Source organism: Heloderma suspectum, chromosome 10 (genome assembly GCF_057233095.1).
Source record: "Heloderma suspectum isolate Gila_16-S chromosome 10, 16-S_ref, whole genome shotgun sequence".
NCBI lineage: Eukaryota > Metazoa > Chordata > Lepidosauria > Squamata > Helodermatidae > Heloderma > Heloderma suspectum.
The window spans coordinates 29,044,714-29,061,273 of NC_139467.1; the positions used below are offsets into that span (position 1 = coordinate 29,044,714).

Sequence of the window (16,560 nt, forward strand, 5' to 3'; positions counted from 1 at the left end):
GAATTGTGGGAAGTTGAAGTGGCAGCTCCCAGACCCAGCTGTTTCCTGACAGCTGTTGCCAGGCACGCAGGAGGGGGCAAGCAAGAGGGCGCTTTACCCAGAGCCCCTCAAATCTGGAGCTGGCACTTTTGGGAAACGATGGCTACCAGCTTCAGAACAAGCCAGGATATTAAATGAAATCATGGTTTCCAAAACTGATAACCCTAGTTTCCTGGTTTGGAAGATGGTTAATTGCTTGTGTTACAAAGGGGGGAGTGAAGGGGCTGTGTGTATGGGTAAAAGGCTGGGCTGTCCAAACTGGGCCCATAGCTCAGTGTAGAGCACCGGCTTTGCATGCAGAATGTCCCTGGTTCAATCCCCAGCATCTTCAGGTAAACGGATCAGTGGGCAGGTGATGGAAAATACCTCTGAAAGGGACCCTAGAGAGCCACTACCTGAGCTGACAATACTGGGCTAGATGTTCAAATAACCTGACTGGTTTAAGGCTGTTTTCTATGTTGCGTGACATACGAAACCCAAAATACATACCAAAAGCGGATGTTGCATGTTGCGTCATGAGAAGCCTGGCCCTGCTATCGTGGTCTACAGTTTGAGCATTGGGTGGGGAAGGAGCAGGTGTACCACAGCAGCTAAGAGGCTGAGCTATGTATCAGGGAGTTCTGAGTTCAAATCTTGCCTCTGCCACGAACTCACTCAATGGCCCACCATTACAGGGGTATTGTCAGGCAGGGGCGGGAACCTGTGGGACTCCAGATGTCACCGGACTGCACATTCCACCAGCCCCAGCCAGCATGGCCCATGTTCAGAGATTATGGGAGTTGTAGTCCAACACCATCTGGAAGTTCCTTGGTTCCTCAACCCCGTTGTGAGGATTAAGTCAAGATAATTGCTCACTGCATAACATCGCAGCAAACCATGGTTTGCACTAACTATACTGTCGGTCCCCAAGCCATGGTTATGCAGATAGCAGCATAGGAAGCTGCCTTATACCAGGTCAGGCTATTACCTATCTAGCCCAGTTTTATCTGCTCTGGCTGGCAGCAACTCCCCAGGGTCTCAGATAGAAAAAGGTATTTCCCACCACGTGTTGTCTGATGCTTCTCACTGGAGATGGCAGGGAACCTGGGACTTCCTGCATGCATAGCAGGTGCGCTGTTTGGTTTGAGCTTCCAAACCTGGCCTTAAGGGTAGGCAAACCATGGTTTGCAGCTGCTTGTCTGGTTTCCTTTTCTGTGTCTGCTCAGCCAGTTCAAGTCGAGGTGTGGTGGCCTCTGTGGGTGGAACAACAGCTGTAACTTTGCTTTTGTCCGTTTTGACACCATGCCAAGCCCGCTTCAAGCTATGGTGTCTAGTCTGCTGGCTGATCACAAACCAGTGTTTGTCAGCTCAGGCATCACACCAAATCATAATTAAGCTTCCTTAACTATGAATTGGATCAAATATGTGAATTGCTTTCAAGATCACTTGGAAGGGCATGTTGTTGTTGTTGTTATTTACTACTCTTAAAGATATTAATTAGTAGTATTAACAAGTAGTAATAACAACAACAACAACAATTATTGATTGATTAATTAATTACATTTCTATACCGCCCCATAGCCAAAGCTCTCTGGGCAGTTTACCAAGATTAAAACATTTAAAAATACAACATACAGATTTTAAAAGCCAATTCCATAAAACACACATGAACAGAACAATATACAAGAACATATATCTAAAACAACTTCAACAAGCAGTCTCGAAGCAGACAACCATAACCATATGCCATTCCAGGATCCATTAAACACTTCTTATATGCTGCCGAATGCCTGGGAGAAGAGAAAGGTCTTAACCTGGTGCCGAAAAGATAATAATGTTGGCGCCAGGCAGGCCTTGTTCCATAATTTGGGGGCCACCACCAAGAAGGCCCTCTCTTTATATTATTAATATAGTTCTATTCGGAACATCTTTGTGAGACGAAGGCAGGGGAGAAGGGATTCTTTTGAGAGACTTCACGTATGTGTTAAGATTAGAGAAGGCCAGTGTCGTGCAATGGGTTAGAGTGTTGAACAAAGACCATCCAGACCTGGGTTCAAATTCCCACAAAGGCATGAAGCTTATTGGGTGTTGTTTGGCCTATCACTGCCTCTCAGCCTAACTCACAGGATGGCAGTGAGGATAAAATGGAGAGGAGAATATGTTGACTTGGGCTCCTTAGAGGAAAGATGGGACAGAAATGTGATAAATAAATAGGAAACATTAGATTGTTTACATAGCCTTGTAAATAAGCCCACCAAAGTTACTAGCCTGCAAACAACTTTAGTGGCCTGTTTGAGGGGTGTGGGCAGAGGAGGGACAGAGAACCCAGGCGGGCACCAGGTTTGGGAAGGCTGCTCCAGTCTAATACTGTTTTCCTCCTCTTCTCTGGCCAGGAAAACGTCCAGCTCCACCTGAAAAGTACCAACGGCCCTATCGAGGTATACTTGTGCCCCGAGGAAATTTTGGAAGAGAGCCCTGCCAAGGAGGGCAGCTTCCCTGCTCCTGCACACCCAGAGAGCAGCAACCCCCCGACGGTGAAAGGTAAAGCAGGAGGATCTGCAGGGCTCGACCTCTCGGCACCTGTGGGACAATTTGTTCTGAATGTCGTGCGCCGCAGCTTTGCACCCATGGCCTCCAAGCTGGCTTCTGTGCAGGGCCAGCTTCAGATCTGAAGACCCTTTGGGCCGAGTGCCCTATGGCAGCTGGGGCTGGGAGCTGCCATTTTAATTTCCCACAATGCCCTGCAATGGAGCGTCCTTATGGAGCATTGTGGGGAACTTAAAATGGCGACTCCCGGACCCAGCTTTTCAAAGAGAGGCATAGGGCAGGCGTCAGCAGTGGGCACCCCCCGCTGAGCTGTGGGCCTGGTGCTGCCAATCCTGGACACTCCCTTGCTCTGCTCACACACCGTTCTCCCCTCTGTTTCCCCAGCTGAGTCTGTGAAGACGGAGCTACCCGGCTGCCTGATGGAAGGGGAAGATGGCTTCCTGGAGCTGCCCCAGCACCTCTTGCAGCAGACCGAGGACCAGCTCCCTTCCACTTCCTACAGCGACACAGGGCCCTTCGTCAGCTTCTCCCCTCCCCTTGACCAAGAGGACTACCTGTGGGGCCTGGAGGAGGGGGAGGGCGTGAGCGACTTATTTGAGGCCTATGACTTGGGCGACCTGCTGAAGAACTGATGCCAAGATTCCCGGTCCTTCTTATGGTGCTAATAATTCCCCACCCCCACCCCCTGCCCTCCGCACACACGCACGGATGCGTGCAGGCATTCCAAGCCTCAGGCTTTGGGCTTGGTAGAATGAGGCCATGGAGGCCCCACAGGTAGCTCTCTGTGACTCTGGTAGGCCCATCCTAGGCTTCTCTGAAACTGCCGAGGACTCTGTATACCCCCCTGCCCCCCCCCAGCAATGAGGAGCACCAAGAATTGCTGTGGGGAAGCCTCTCCCCCCAAACCCCCGCTTTCCGCCCAGTTCCCCTTAGGCATGCTTGGTGGATATCATGAGTTTGAAGGATGATTCCCACCTGTGGTGTGGAGAGATAACATCCTCTGCTGCCTGTGACTTTTCTAGTGATCCTTGAAACCTTCACTCTATGCTGCATTCTCATTCTGCACACATCTCTCACCCTGGGCAGAAAGGGGCGATTGTTAAGGCACCGCCAGCACTTTGGTGCGATTTTTGGATGTCAACAGCTGCCCGGCACCAGGAGATTGAGAATGAGCCGTCTTCTCTGCACTGGCGCCCTGAAGGTCTGGGTCCATCCAGTGAGGGTTTGAATACTGAGCAACCATTTGGCAAACGGCACGCTGCAGTTCTCGTTTGTGGATCAGGTCTCGGTGGCTTCTGGCATCAAGCTCTTCCCAGATTATTGTTACCCTGGGTTAACCTGGGATAAACCCTGGCAATCCATGGGCTAACCTGGGAAAATCCCAGCATGCTCTGAGTTAAACTGGGAAAATCTCAGCATGCCCTGGTTTGAAGCTGCACTCCTGTTGTGAATTCTAGTTACATTCTAATTCTGCATCAGGATAGCAGGGAGAGGCTTTCTTTGGAATTTGACGCTGTGGGTGGAATGGGGCGAGGTGGGCTTATTTTCCTCAGGGTTGCTCAAGGCCAGGGGTTGGGCAACTTGCAGCCCTCCAGATGTTTGGCCTGCAACTCCCACTGTCCCTCAGCATTGGCTATGCTGGTTTGGGCTGATGGGAGTTGTAGGCCCAAACATCTGGAGAGCCACAAGTTGCCCAGTGTAAAGGCTGAGGTCGAAATGGGCAGGACGCAGCCCTTGCTGAGATCTGTATGCAAGGAGCTAAGTAGTACTTCCGGGACTGGATCCGCACAAGCGAATCTCCCCTCTTTGTTGCTAAAGATAGCAGATTGACATCTCCACCTTGGCTGTTTTACCTCGTCGTTGGGAGCCATTTCAGGTTAACCAGCCCCATTCCTTGCTTCTGACTAGTGGATGTAATGGGCAAAGCATCCTTTCTTCCACCAGCACCCTCATTCCAACATTAGTCGCACCAGACAGTAACTACCCTTATTGTTCATAATCGCCTGACGCGGTGGCTTCCCTCTACAGGATGTGAAGGAACGTTTTCTTACAGGCTTGGAAGGCTTGGATTTCTTGGAACAGCCTCCAGCAATTTGGTACCCTCCAGATGTGTCAGACTTTGCTCAGGCACATCTGGAGGGTACCGGGTTGTGGAAGACTGCCTTAGAAGATGGAATTTCCCTTTTTCTTCTTCTAATGGTAGACCCCAGATGTTTTCAGTCACCCCATCCCAATCCTCATGCTCTCAAGTAAGACAGCCTTAATTCTCATTAAGGTGCTTGTTTATCTTTTTGTTATCAAAGATGCGTGATTGATCAGCTCCTTAATTTGGTCCAGTAAGTGAGAGAAGAAAGTCTGTAAGTGAGAGAAAGCCTTCGGTGTGTCAAGAAATAGGGAAGGTGAAAGATATTTTGGATGGGCTGCTGTAGGAACATATGCGGCTTTGGAGAGTTACACAGGACTCTTCCTGATGGATTCTGTACAAATTGAAAACTTACGACTTGTTGCTATATTTGTTCTCCTCCAGAAGCTGATACTGCTGTCCTGTGTATGTTTGTAAATTATGGGAGACACAGACCTGCCATTGAAAACAGCATTTAGTTCCCCCAGCAGCATTTTCATTAAACTTGCCAGGCATCGTTATGCTGTGAGCAGAGCATAGTGGCAAAGCTCTGTGTGTGTGTGTGTGTGTGTGTGTGTGGTGGTGGGGAATCACTGTGTGATAACCTTGAGTTGATCAGCCAGTTTTCCCGAGGTGGGATGGGAGAGAATAATGGGGGAAATCTAGATGCAGGGATACCATTTTCAGTGGCAGCCCTGCAACTTGTGTAAGGTCTAGATCTGCCCTAATGTGGCACCAGGTATCTATAGGGAATGCATACTTTCTCAGGGAACAAGGATTTCTTGTATTCTGCTGCTCCTGACCAAATATGCTGGGTATGTTTCCCAGAAACACTCTCTCACTCTCTTTCCCATGCGTGTGTAAATCTTGATTAATTCAGCACCAATGCCTTGAATCTAAAATCTCACTTGGATTTTCTTCTAAATGGCTGTGCCTGACCCTGGTAATTTGAAGTGCCCTCTGTGCATCCTTGTTTCCTCTGGAATAAGCCTCCATGGGTTTGCAGCTGTAATACTTCGATTGCAGGTCGCCCAAAATAGGTGACATTCATGGAGGGGTAATGAGAGGCACTATTCAGAGGGAACTGGGATGTTCCAGTTTCTGGTGGAGAGGGTCTCTCTACCAGCCTGCTGCAAAGATGGTGTTATTTCCAAGAGGTTGCATCCAGTGTTAGTCTCACTCAGCCATCCCCAACCTGGAGCCCTCCAGATGTTTTGGGCTACAAGCCCCATCAGCCCCAGCCAGCATGGGCAATGGACAGGAGTGCTGGGAGTTGTAGCTCAAAACATCTGGAGGGCACCAGATTGGAGAAAGCTGATCTAACTTAAGTCCCATTCATTTCAATGGATCTACTCTAAGTAGGACTAACATTGGATAGAAGCCATGGTCTTTCCCTCTAGCTGGTGGTCGCCTGAACCTTAAACCACAAATCCTGCACCGATCGAAATGGATCGTCAGTTTCCTTTGCCACATTGCACGTGACACTGAATTCCGTGAATTAAGTTAAGCATATCTTTACATCTTCGAAGGGTTTGAGCCATAGATCCTATCCCCAGAACAGCTTCTTCCATAGCTGATTTATGTCTTGTTCTCACTGAGGCATTAAACGTGCATCTGGCCTGTACCACTTCAGCTTATGGGTGGGACTGGAGTGCTAGAATAGTCCTCTGTGTTTTTTCCTTGTAAAAAAAGTTCCTTGCACATGGGCAACTAGATATCAAGCAGAAGGGTTTGAGCCTGCCCTTTTTCTCCAGGCATGTTAGTTTCTCTGCACACAAGGATTTGTTCTTGTTAGCGCACTCGAAACCTGGGAGCCCCCGCCAGCGGTTTGAAATGGTACCGCCTAGATAAGAGAACTAACCACCTCGGCTGAAACTAGGACTCCCTGTTGTAGCACTAGAATAACCCGAAGCTGGAGCAGGGGTGTGTTGGAGACTGACTAGTACAGTGTTCATTTGCCACAGTTGCTCCCTTGGATCTTGCCCTCTGCTGCTGCTGGTCTGCCGTTAGGACTAGCAGGTATCGGCTTGATATCGTCCCCACGTGCCCTATGGGGAACAAATGGGTTAAGTCAATGTGCTGTTGGGGTGGGGAGGCCTCCAAGTGGAAGCATCCTTGGTAGAAAGTCTAGAATATGTGCTCTGCTTTATGCATTAGGGTTGCACCAAATTCTACCTATGAGAATATTGAGGGCAGTAGCGGCTGGTAGCTCCAATTTTGTGGGGCTGTGAATCCACTCTGGGTTTCAGCCAGAACTCTAAAGGAGCTATCCAAGGTGCTCAACCTATTTTGGGGGTGTGGTTCAGCACCTTGGATAGTTCCTTTAGAGTTCTGGCTGAAACCCGGAATGGATTCACAGCCCCACAAAATCGGGGCCACTAGCCTCCCACTGATTGAGGGTGAAAGTGGTATTTTGAGGAGCGGGGCGGATTTCACAGACCTTGCTTAACTTTTTTTTTTTAATGAGCTGTTCACTCCCTGGGTTGCATCCAGTGTTAATCCTACTTTGAGTAGACCCATTGAAATGAATGGGGCCTAAGTTAGATTAGCATTGGATACAACCCCCTGTCTGCACCTGCCGCTTTCACTGTAAAACAAAAACAAAAAAATGTGTGTGTGTGGGCGGGCGGGGGGGGGGGGATCTTCTTCCTGAGGCGTTCGCAGCTAACTGGGCATCACTTAGCGTTATGATGTTGCATCATCGTGTGGATAATGAGAGCCATTGCGTGACAGGTAGGTTCCCAACCCTCTCGTACAAATTTGGCTTGACTCTTAAAGTGATTGACAACCCAAGCACCCTGCACCTCACCCCAAGTAGTTGTAGCGTACAGATGAGATGCACGTTTGGGCATTGTCCTAAGAATATTCTGTAGCTTGCCACGTGAGATAGCAAGCAGGGGAAGGGGCTATGTGCCCAGCTGGAAACAGTATCTTTTCAATAGCTGCAGAAACGTTTAGTTCAGTCTTTCCTCATCCTCATGCCTTTTCAGATGCTTAGGATTCAGTACCCATATAGCCCCAGCCAGCATTCAGGAATGCTGGGAGTAGGGATGTCACGGGCATCCGGCTGAGGCTTGAGGCCTGGCGAGAAATCCCTGATCCCTCGTCGAGCCTCAACATGGTGACTTGGCCTTTTTCGTAAAGGCCAATTTTACACAAACGCTGCCATAAAGCGGCCATTTACGCAAGATTGTAGGCATAAATGGCCATTAACGCTTGTAGTCTTGCGTAAATGGCCGCTTTCCAGCTGCTGTTTGCGTAAAATCGGCCTTTGCTAAAAAGGCCGAGCTGCCATTTTTACACAAAATGGCAGCTCAGCGAGGGATCGGGGGGCCACACTCCACTCACCTGGTCCTTGCGGACCACCCAGCGACTCGCTGCACACAGCGAGCAGGGGCAGGAGGCCAGTGGGGGATCAGCAAGCGGCATGTGGCCCAGACCACAGTGAGTTTGCCCATCCCTAGCTGAGAGTTACAGTCCAAAACATTTGGAGAGGCACCAGGATGGGGAAGGCTGATTTAGTTTGGTGGCATTGCCCATTTTAGCAAGCCTCCTTGCATGGTGTGACGGGATGTAATTGCAGCATGGATCCAAAAGTAGGGAGGCTGGTGTGCATTTGAGTAATGGGGAGCGGGCTGTGCTGATTTGAGAGACTCGTTCCCCTTGCACGCAGGGCTGGGACAGTTCAGGATGAGGCTTTGCTTGCCAGCTGCAAAGGGGCCTGTGAGATCTCCAAGTCAAGCTCAGTTCACCCTATGAGCATCCTCCCCAGTACAAACTCTATCCAGAGCAAATCTTTACCAGCTGACAGTGCCACGTAGTTGAGAGGCCTTGGGACGGGCAGCTCATTCAAGAGCTTCTCTTCACCCATTTCAGAGCCCCGGGTTGGACCAAATCTATCCCTCCTCCCCTGCCATAAAGAGATCAAGCTGCACCAGGCCACCGGGGTGTGAAGCACGTGGAGTGCACACCCAAGGCGCATTCCCGCTTTGCACAAGGCTGCACTAGCAGCCAGGCTTCTGATGCAGCCGGATGCCTCACGCCATCTCGGCGCATGCCGATTTCGCATGCTTAATTCCCTTCGAGGTGCCGCTTGTTTCCCTATTGTTGGCCCACTGCCGCTGCTCAAAGAGGGAAGCGGTGATTGTGAACTGTGGCAAGCACTGGAGGGCCAAATGGCATCGAGGGGCTGGATTCATCTCCTGGGCTTCCAGTTGCCAACCACACCCCAGGAGTTTGCTGCTCCTTCATTTGGATCATCTTGATGTTTGGTGGAAAACTGGTAAATCCTGAGCAAAAATGCCACAATGCTGTGTGTCTGTGTGTGTGTTTTGCTTGGGGGTATTCCTTTCTTGTGACAAAGACATACTTAAGGGCTATATGTGGTGTGTCAGTTTGAAAATAAGCTTTTTGAACATACTTGTTTTAATTGATTTCTTTGTATAGATGAAATTCCTTACTTTGTACATAGAAAAATGAATTGTGGCTTTGGAGCATCATCAGTCGTTTCTTAATATCAATGTTCTGCAGCATTCTGTCAACTGTAACTGTTTTGGAACTTGGTTTGTAGAATAATTTGTTGTCCGTGTTCCTCTGTTGCTGTTCTTGGCGGGGAGGCTCGGGGTGTTGAACCAGCTTCTCAAGCTAGATTTTAATATGGGCTGAGCATGCATTAACAATGAATTGCAGTTCAGCTTTAGTCTTAATTCAGTGTGTGTTCACCCAAAGCTTGGGGGGCGGGGGGGGAGAATGCTCCTTTGAATGAGCTCAGCGCTCCTCTTTCTTACACAAGGCATCTTTTAAAATCCTTCCAAATGCATTTGGCCCGGCTGTGGCTCTTGTCTTAATATTGTAAAAGTTGTACATAATTATTGCACTGTATTTATAATGGAAACCATCTTTAACACTGTTCTGCTGTGTGGTTTTGTTTTTTTGAAACTATTTAAAATGTGTTCTAGGGCTGTCGTTGGGCTTGGCCTTGTGGCTGGAGATACGCGCAGGGTTTTGTTTTAAACTTGAGGCACTTGATGTTTTTTGTGAGCAACAACAAAAAGGAAATAAAAAGTTTTGAACCAAAAGGGGGACTATGTTAACCTCTTGTGCACAGTCATTCGGTTTTGGTTATTTTAAAGGGTTGGGTTTAAAAAAAGAAACTTTCTGCACTCCACCTCCCAAACCCTAACAGTTTGCTTTCCCTCTCTGTAACTTACTTTATGCTAAGTGGGAACCACTGAGGCTACAACCAGGAACCAGGGCTGCTGCCAGGTTTGGCACAGCCTTTGGCAGCCCCCCCCCCCAAGACCTCCTTTGCAGGTGGTGGAGCCCACAAAGAGTGGGTGAATCTCCTCCCCCAGGCAGTAGGAGAGCAAAAAAGCTGGCCAGGACTAGTGTAGCTGAGCCATGAACAGTGGTGGAGTGGTACATTTAGAAATGCAGGCGCTCATTGTGACCGTCTCCAAGGGCAGTCCAAAGATTTCAGGCCGCTGTATCGATCCATATCAACCCACCTGTTCTAGAAGTCTTCATCTCCACCAGGAGCGCGTCTTTGGTAAAGCGAAGAGCTCTGAATTGCCCATTCCAGACCAAGGCATCCCAAAGACTTTGCATTCCAACCTGAAACAATATATTGTTGCTTGGAAAATTCATTCCCCCCACAGCTGCAGTGAGGATCGCAGCTAAGCTCAGAGGGAACAGGGAATTCTGAGGGGGGTGGTAGATGACATCAGAGTCCCTGCCAATGAAAAAGTGCCGTGGCTACGTCCCTGCAAGCCCTGCATCCGCTACACCAATGGCTGTGACTCACAGGGATGCAGTGTGGGCACTTTTTGGTTAGCAGGGATGCTGATGTCATCTGCCACCCCCACTGCCCCCTCAGACTTCCCTGTTCCCTCTGAGCTTAGCTGCAGTCCTCACAGTACCTGAAGGGAGATGAATTTTCCCAGCAACTATATATTGCTCCTTATTTGAATGCAAAGTATTGGGGGGAGGGGGCTTGGTCTTGAATGGGCAATTGAGGCCCATTCACTTCACCAAAGCCCTGTGCCTGGTGGAGACAAGAACTGCTAGAACTGGTTTCTTGATATAGATCAACATGGCTGTCTGCAGTTTTGGACTCTCCTAGGCGAAGGGTACGGCGTAAGGTTCCCACTGCCAGAAGTTCACCAAGTTGGCAGGCCATAATGGTTCCTTCTCATCTACATACATTGTTGTGGGAAGAAATACGGGATGCTACTCTGACCCTCCTGCCTTCAACGGGGTGCTCCATTCTCCAAAGCTTCCGGCCTGGTTTCTGGATCGTAGACACTTACCATCTTGGCGCCTATGTGCCTTCTGAAGGCTCAGTAGCTAGTGCTATGGCCAAGTAACTTCTAAACAGCCTAGAGTCTGTCACGAGGGCAGAGGAGTCTTCCTAGGTGCGATGATTCAGCATAGAAGGAGCCCAAGGAAAGGACCCGTGTGTCAGGAGCGCCCTAGCGGCCTCTTTCAGTACACTCCAATAGCCAACTCAAGACACAGACGAAAGGATTCTTTTCAAGGCTTTAATCCTTTTACAACTTAATGACTCAGATGCTAATCACCAGCAACTAAGCAATGAACAGCAGAGTAGCCTATGCTCCAAGTAGGCAGTTGATCCCTGTCTGAAGGAGAATCACTTGAAGACCCTGAACTTATGGGCTAGGGAGAGATCCTCCCTCTTTCCCTTGGGTCCACGGGAGGCGGCCGTTGCTTGCGCGCCAAACGGGCGCTACGCCTCCTTTCCACACCCTCCATCGCTCGTCGCTCCCTGCGTCAAGCGTCTAGCAAGCCCCCCTCCCACACCTTCTCACTGCTAGGATCACTATCTATCTCAGGAATGCCGGCAGGAGGAATCTCTGCCAGCTGCTGTGCCTGTGAGGGATGAGCTGGCTCCTCTCCCACGGATTGCTGATCCTCAGAATCGGAACTGCTCTGGGGTTCTATCGGCTCAGTTTCCACCCTGATACCATACTGCACAATGCAGGAGACTTCTGCTGCAACACCAATTAGTTCAGCTCAACGTGCAAAGTGCAGTCCAACTCTAGACGTCCGATGGATACAACCCTAGAGGTCCGATTGATACCAGAAGATGTTAAGTGCATGCTTAATGCTTCCATTGAAATGAACAGGGCTTAAATTCCATTGGACCGTGCCCTGAATTTACGTAAGCTTTTAAGAACATAAGAGCTATGCTACATTAGACCAAAACCCTATCTGGTCCAGCATTTTGTTCCCCACAGAGGTCAGCCAAATGTCTTCAAAACGGTCACCAGCAGGACAGGAGCACAAAGCACCTTCCTGGTCATGTTCCCCAGCAATTGAGAGTGCAATCTCCTTTTTTAAGTCTCCCCACCCCCCACCTCTGAAACCCACAAAGGTAGCTGTGCTGACTGAAAGTATAATTCCCAAATCCATATTAGTGTAATACCTTTATTAGGTCAACCAAAAGATGATAAAAATTGTGCAAGCTTTTGAGATCTCCAGGTCTCTTCATCAGGCAAGATGATACAAAAAGCAGATGTTGGGATTAGGAGGGAAAGCCTGCATGATTTTTGTGATCTTCTGGTTGACTTAGTAGTGGTATTATTCTAATACGGATTTTGGAATGTTTCTTACAACCAACACAGCTACCTCCTTTAGTGTGTGCTTTGGGGGCGGGGGGTATGACTTCGAGAATACCAAATTTAGCCATTCTACAGCGGTGCCCTATACTGGAGGAAGGGGATGTTACACCACCTGAAACTGAGACATTATTCTCTGAGGGTCCATTCCTTCCAACTACTAGGTAAAGCTACCCAATTTAGTTTCAGTTGGCCTTTTTTAAACATAGTACAACATCTAAAATGATCTCCAGCTTGGTTTAATATAAAGACTGCCTCATTTCTCTCTGTGATCCACTGGTAAAAGGGGCAAGTGTGCTTTGCCGAGAATGGAAACATGTCTGAGTAACCACTGGATTTTATATTTCCAAAATGGGGGATCCAACATTTTTTTTCCTTTCTGGTTCCCAGCCAACCTACGGGGAGCTGCAGATCCAACCATCACATGCCGGGGGGGGGGGGGCACAAGGAGATCAGTCTATAACTGAACAGTCACTTGAAATAACCCACTGCCATTGGACCAACTGAACATGGCTCTAAACATAAAGACAATGTGATTTCAGCATCGAGTCAGCCCCCCCCCCCTTCTCCCTCTTACCTCTGCAAGAGGCATTTGGAGCGGGGAGTAACCTCTTGCCTGATGAACAGATCTGGAGGTCTTGAAAGCTTGCACAATATTTGTGACCTTTTGGCTGACCTAATAAAGGTATGACACTAATAGGGAATTTGTTCGGTTTATCACACATCTTTTTCTCTATTATGGAATCCCAAGTGATTTCCAGTGTTCCTAAAGTGATTTCCACTAGGGTTCTCACTAGGGATGTCAGAGAAATCCACAACAGAATCAAATGAGTTCAGGTTTCTATGAATTTGACCCACGGATTACACAGCGGACTGCCTTTTCTTGAGTCACATGGATTCTGTGGACTGGAGGACCAGTTTCTGTAGTTTCCAGAACGTTACACAAATTTAGTCATAGAACAAAAACATAAAATAAAAAAGACCAGCTGAAAATGTGCATTCTTTCCTCAGGCTAAAGCACAAAATGTGCAGTTTAGGGGAAATTTGTGCATTGCGGGGCGGGATTTGCACATTTTTGCAAGCGCAAATGTGTGCAAATTCAGGAAATTGGAAAAAAAGCCATTTTCGCCAATGAGCAGACAACGGAACAAAAGGCACTGGACATCTGTGAAACAGACGGAATGGGCTTCAGAAAATCCATGCATCCCTAGTTTTCATCCTCCCCTCCCTTTCAACCAGACACTGACCTGAGCTTCAGCAAGGATACTGCATCGCACACCTCTGTTTATACTCGGAGCGGGGTGCGGGGAGGGAGAGAAATGAAGTAGAGAAGCACAACTCTTAAAAGGGGAGTACATACAATTCCAGGAGAAATATGGAACCATTAGCAGAGTAGTGACTTTTCCACCCCATCCTAGAATTACCACTATAGTAAGCTACTTCCTCTTTAGGTGTGTGTGTGTGAGAGGGGTGAGTACACAAATATGAAATATAACGATCCCAATTCAGGGACAACAAACTGGGCGCTGCAACAAAATCTTGCAGCGTGAAGTGCTCCTAGTCAAGGTACTCCATTTCATTTCCTCTTCCACCTGGTTTTCCATTTCTCACCCCCAGTAGTGCCACCACCCCAACCGTCAGCATTCCATGACCACTGAGCTCCCTCAAGCCTTCATCAAGCTGGGTTTGGGGGTTGTCCTTCTCCATGCCACCCACCCTTCGAGTCTTTCCTAAACATTTTTGTATCTCTTGGGATTTCACCCAGATCTGCTGCTACGTCCTTCTTGTGCATGGATGGTGCTGTGTTGCCTACATACAGAACGGCACTCGAAGAATAGAAATCAATATTGTTATACTCAACAGGTGGGGGAATCTTCTGACTCTCCAGATGTTGGACTACAACTCCCACCACCCCTGACTATTGGCCTTACTGGCTGTGGCTGATGGGAGTTGGAGTTCAACAACATCTGGAGGGCCACTGGTTCCCCAACCCCGGTATACGAAGATATGACACAAGAGATTTCTCTGTTAGTTGAACATCTTCCTTGTGGAGTGGTTAGGTGGGCAAAGTGGCACATGTATTTTCTATTTTATTCAGAAATATATCTTTATACCCATGACAGTTCTGTTGCAAAGGGACTGTGGGTTGCAAGGCTAGCTATCTTGTCTTGGGACTCAGTTAATTTGAGAAATCTTCAATAAATCATCCAAATAAAATAGGGATTTACAGTTTATGTAAAATCCATTCCATCTGTGTTTTGTGGATTGTCAGGTTCCTTTCATTCCATTGTCCGCCCATCACCGGATCTGAATTCGCACAAATTTGCATGTGCAAAACTATGCAAATTCTCCCAAAATGCACGTTTTCACCCTTTAGCCTATGGGAGAAACATGTATTTTTGTACGGGTTCTTTTACTTTTGGATATTTTTCTATGATGAAATTCGCACAAAATTCAGGAAAGTTAAACAAAACGGTCTGCAAGTCCACGGAATCCAGCCGATAGGAAAAAAGCCGGTCTACTGCAGATTCCACAAGTCAGATTCATAAAAATCCGAACTCATTTGGTTCCGTTGCAGATTTCACTGACACGCCTAAAGTAAAACCCTTTTTTGGAAAACATTTGAGATGCGTTACTGTTAACATAGACTGCCACCATGCGGCTATCTGTTAAAATAGCAGGGGGAAAAAGACTAAGGCTGCAATCCTATGCATGTTTAGACAGAGAAAACTCCTACAACTCCCAGCATGCCCCAGCCAGCATGCCCCCTTGCAACCTAAGGGAGGCATAACTGGTGTTAAGAGTAGGCCTGGTCGGGCACCTGCCGAGGACCCACAGCCCAGCAGGGGCCCACTGACAAGAGCCCCCTGGAGCTGCTGCTCCTCTTCACCATTGCAACCTGCTTGTTCACCTGCCTCTTGCTCTGGCCCAGACAACGATGGTGGTGAGTAGGAGGAGCGGGAGAGGCCACGGCCTGCTTGCTCGCTGGCTGTCTGCCTGTCAAGCAAACAAATGGTAGCGAGGAGGAGGAGGAGGAGAAACAGCAGCTGGTGACAATGGCAGAGAGAAGGCAGACTTACTGAGGGAGGGGGCCCATTGAGCGTGTCTTGCCCAGGGCCCCTAAAAACCTGGAGCTGGCACTGAAGGGAGGGGACAAGTTTCACAGCTGCCACAGGAAGGCTGTTTAATTTCCTCCCTAGGGTGGCTGTCCCTGTTGGGTGCAGCAGGTTGGTGATTTTTTATACAAACCATGCAGTGCGACAGCGAGGACGCTGGGCTTGGCTGTGGCAAGCACCGATTCAAATTCCTGCACGGCCCTGAAGCTTGGTTTGTCCCATGTGTTTAGAGTGGCCGCTTAGGAATGGCCAAAAAAGAAGAAATGCATCATCAAAAAGGAGGACAAAAGAGGTTACAGATTTGCATATAATTTGCATGTATAGACACAAGTTGAGAAATAATTATCATCATTTAAATAGAAATACAGTACACCTCACCAAAGCGCAGAAGACTGTGAGCAGCTGACCTGTGTGCCCGCCTGTTCAGTCTGTCAGGGTGGACACTGAGCCCATAGAGTCCCAGAGTAGTTCTGATTCTGAGGAAGAGCAGTCGCTCCTGGGAGAGGAGCACGCTCCTCTTTCCCAGGACCAACAGCTGACGGAGATTCCTCCCACCGGCATTCCTAGCTTAGATAGCAGTCCTGGGAGTGACAGAGCATGGGAAGCAGACCTGATGGACGCGCGACGCCGACGCAGAGAGCAGTGCCAAATGGAGGGCGCAGAAAGGAGGCGTAGTGCCCGGTTGGCGCGCAAACAACGGCTGCGCCCAGAGGATCCAAGGGAAAAGGGGAGGGACTCTCCCTAGTCCTTAAGTTCAGGGGTCTGCCAGTAATTCCCTTTCAAACAGGGACCAACTGTTTCAACTTAGGGCATAGGTACTCTGCTGCTCAGATCTAGTTGCTACCTGTAGAGTTGTTAAGTTATAAAAGAAGAATAAAGCTTTGAAAGGAATCCCTTTGTCTGTGTCTGGACTTGGCTACTGGATTAGACTGAGAGAGGCCTCCAAGGAGCCCTTGACAAGTCTGCTGTTCATAACTAATGGTAAATGGGCAACAGTTTTTATGGTTCTTTAGCTTTAAACCAGAATTGGGCAAGACAGCCTTTGAAACAGAGGACAGTCCTTTGGCAGCCTTTCAAACAAAAGACATGGCCACCCCATGATGTGCTCAACCTTTCCTCA

General features: G+C 48.6%; 1 protein-coding gene and 1 long non-coding RNA gene across 2 annotated transcripts in view; one reads left to right on the top strand and one right to left on the bottom strand.

Moving 5' to 3' along the window:
- Positions 1-10,032, top strand: part of E2F2 (E2F transcription factor 2) — a 59,050-nt gene extending 49,018 nt beyond the window's left edge. Inside the window, exons 6-7 of the mRNA XM_084815716.1 lie at positions 2,412-2,559; positions 2,950-10,032. Of these exons, the coding sequence (XP_084671842.1) occupies positions 2,412-2,559; positions 2,950-3,197 (396 nt within the window). The 3' untranslated portion in view covers positions 3,198-10,032. The remainder of the gene's footprint in view (positions 1-2,411; positions 2,560-2,949) is intronic.
- LOC146338020 (uncharacterized) overlaps positions 1-16,560 on the bottom strand; it is an 86,362-nt gene that overhangs the window by 47,855 nt on the left and 21,947 nt on the right. The window lies entirely within an intron of this gene.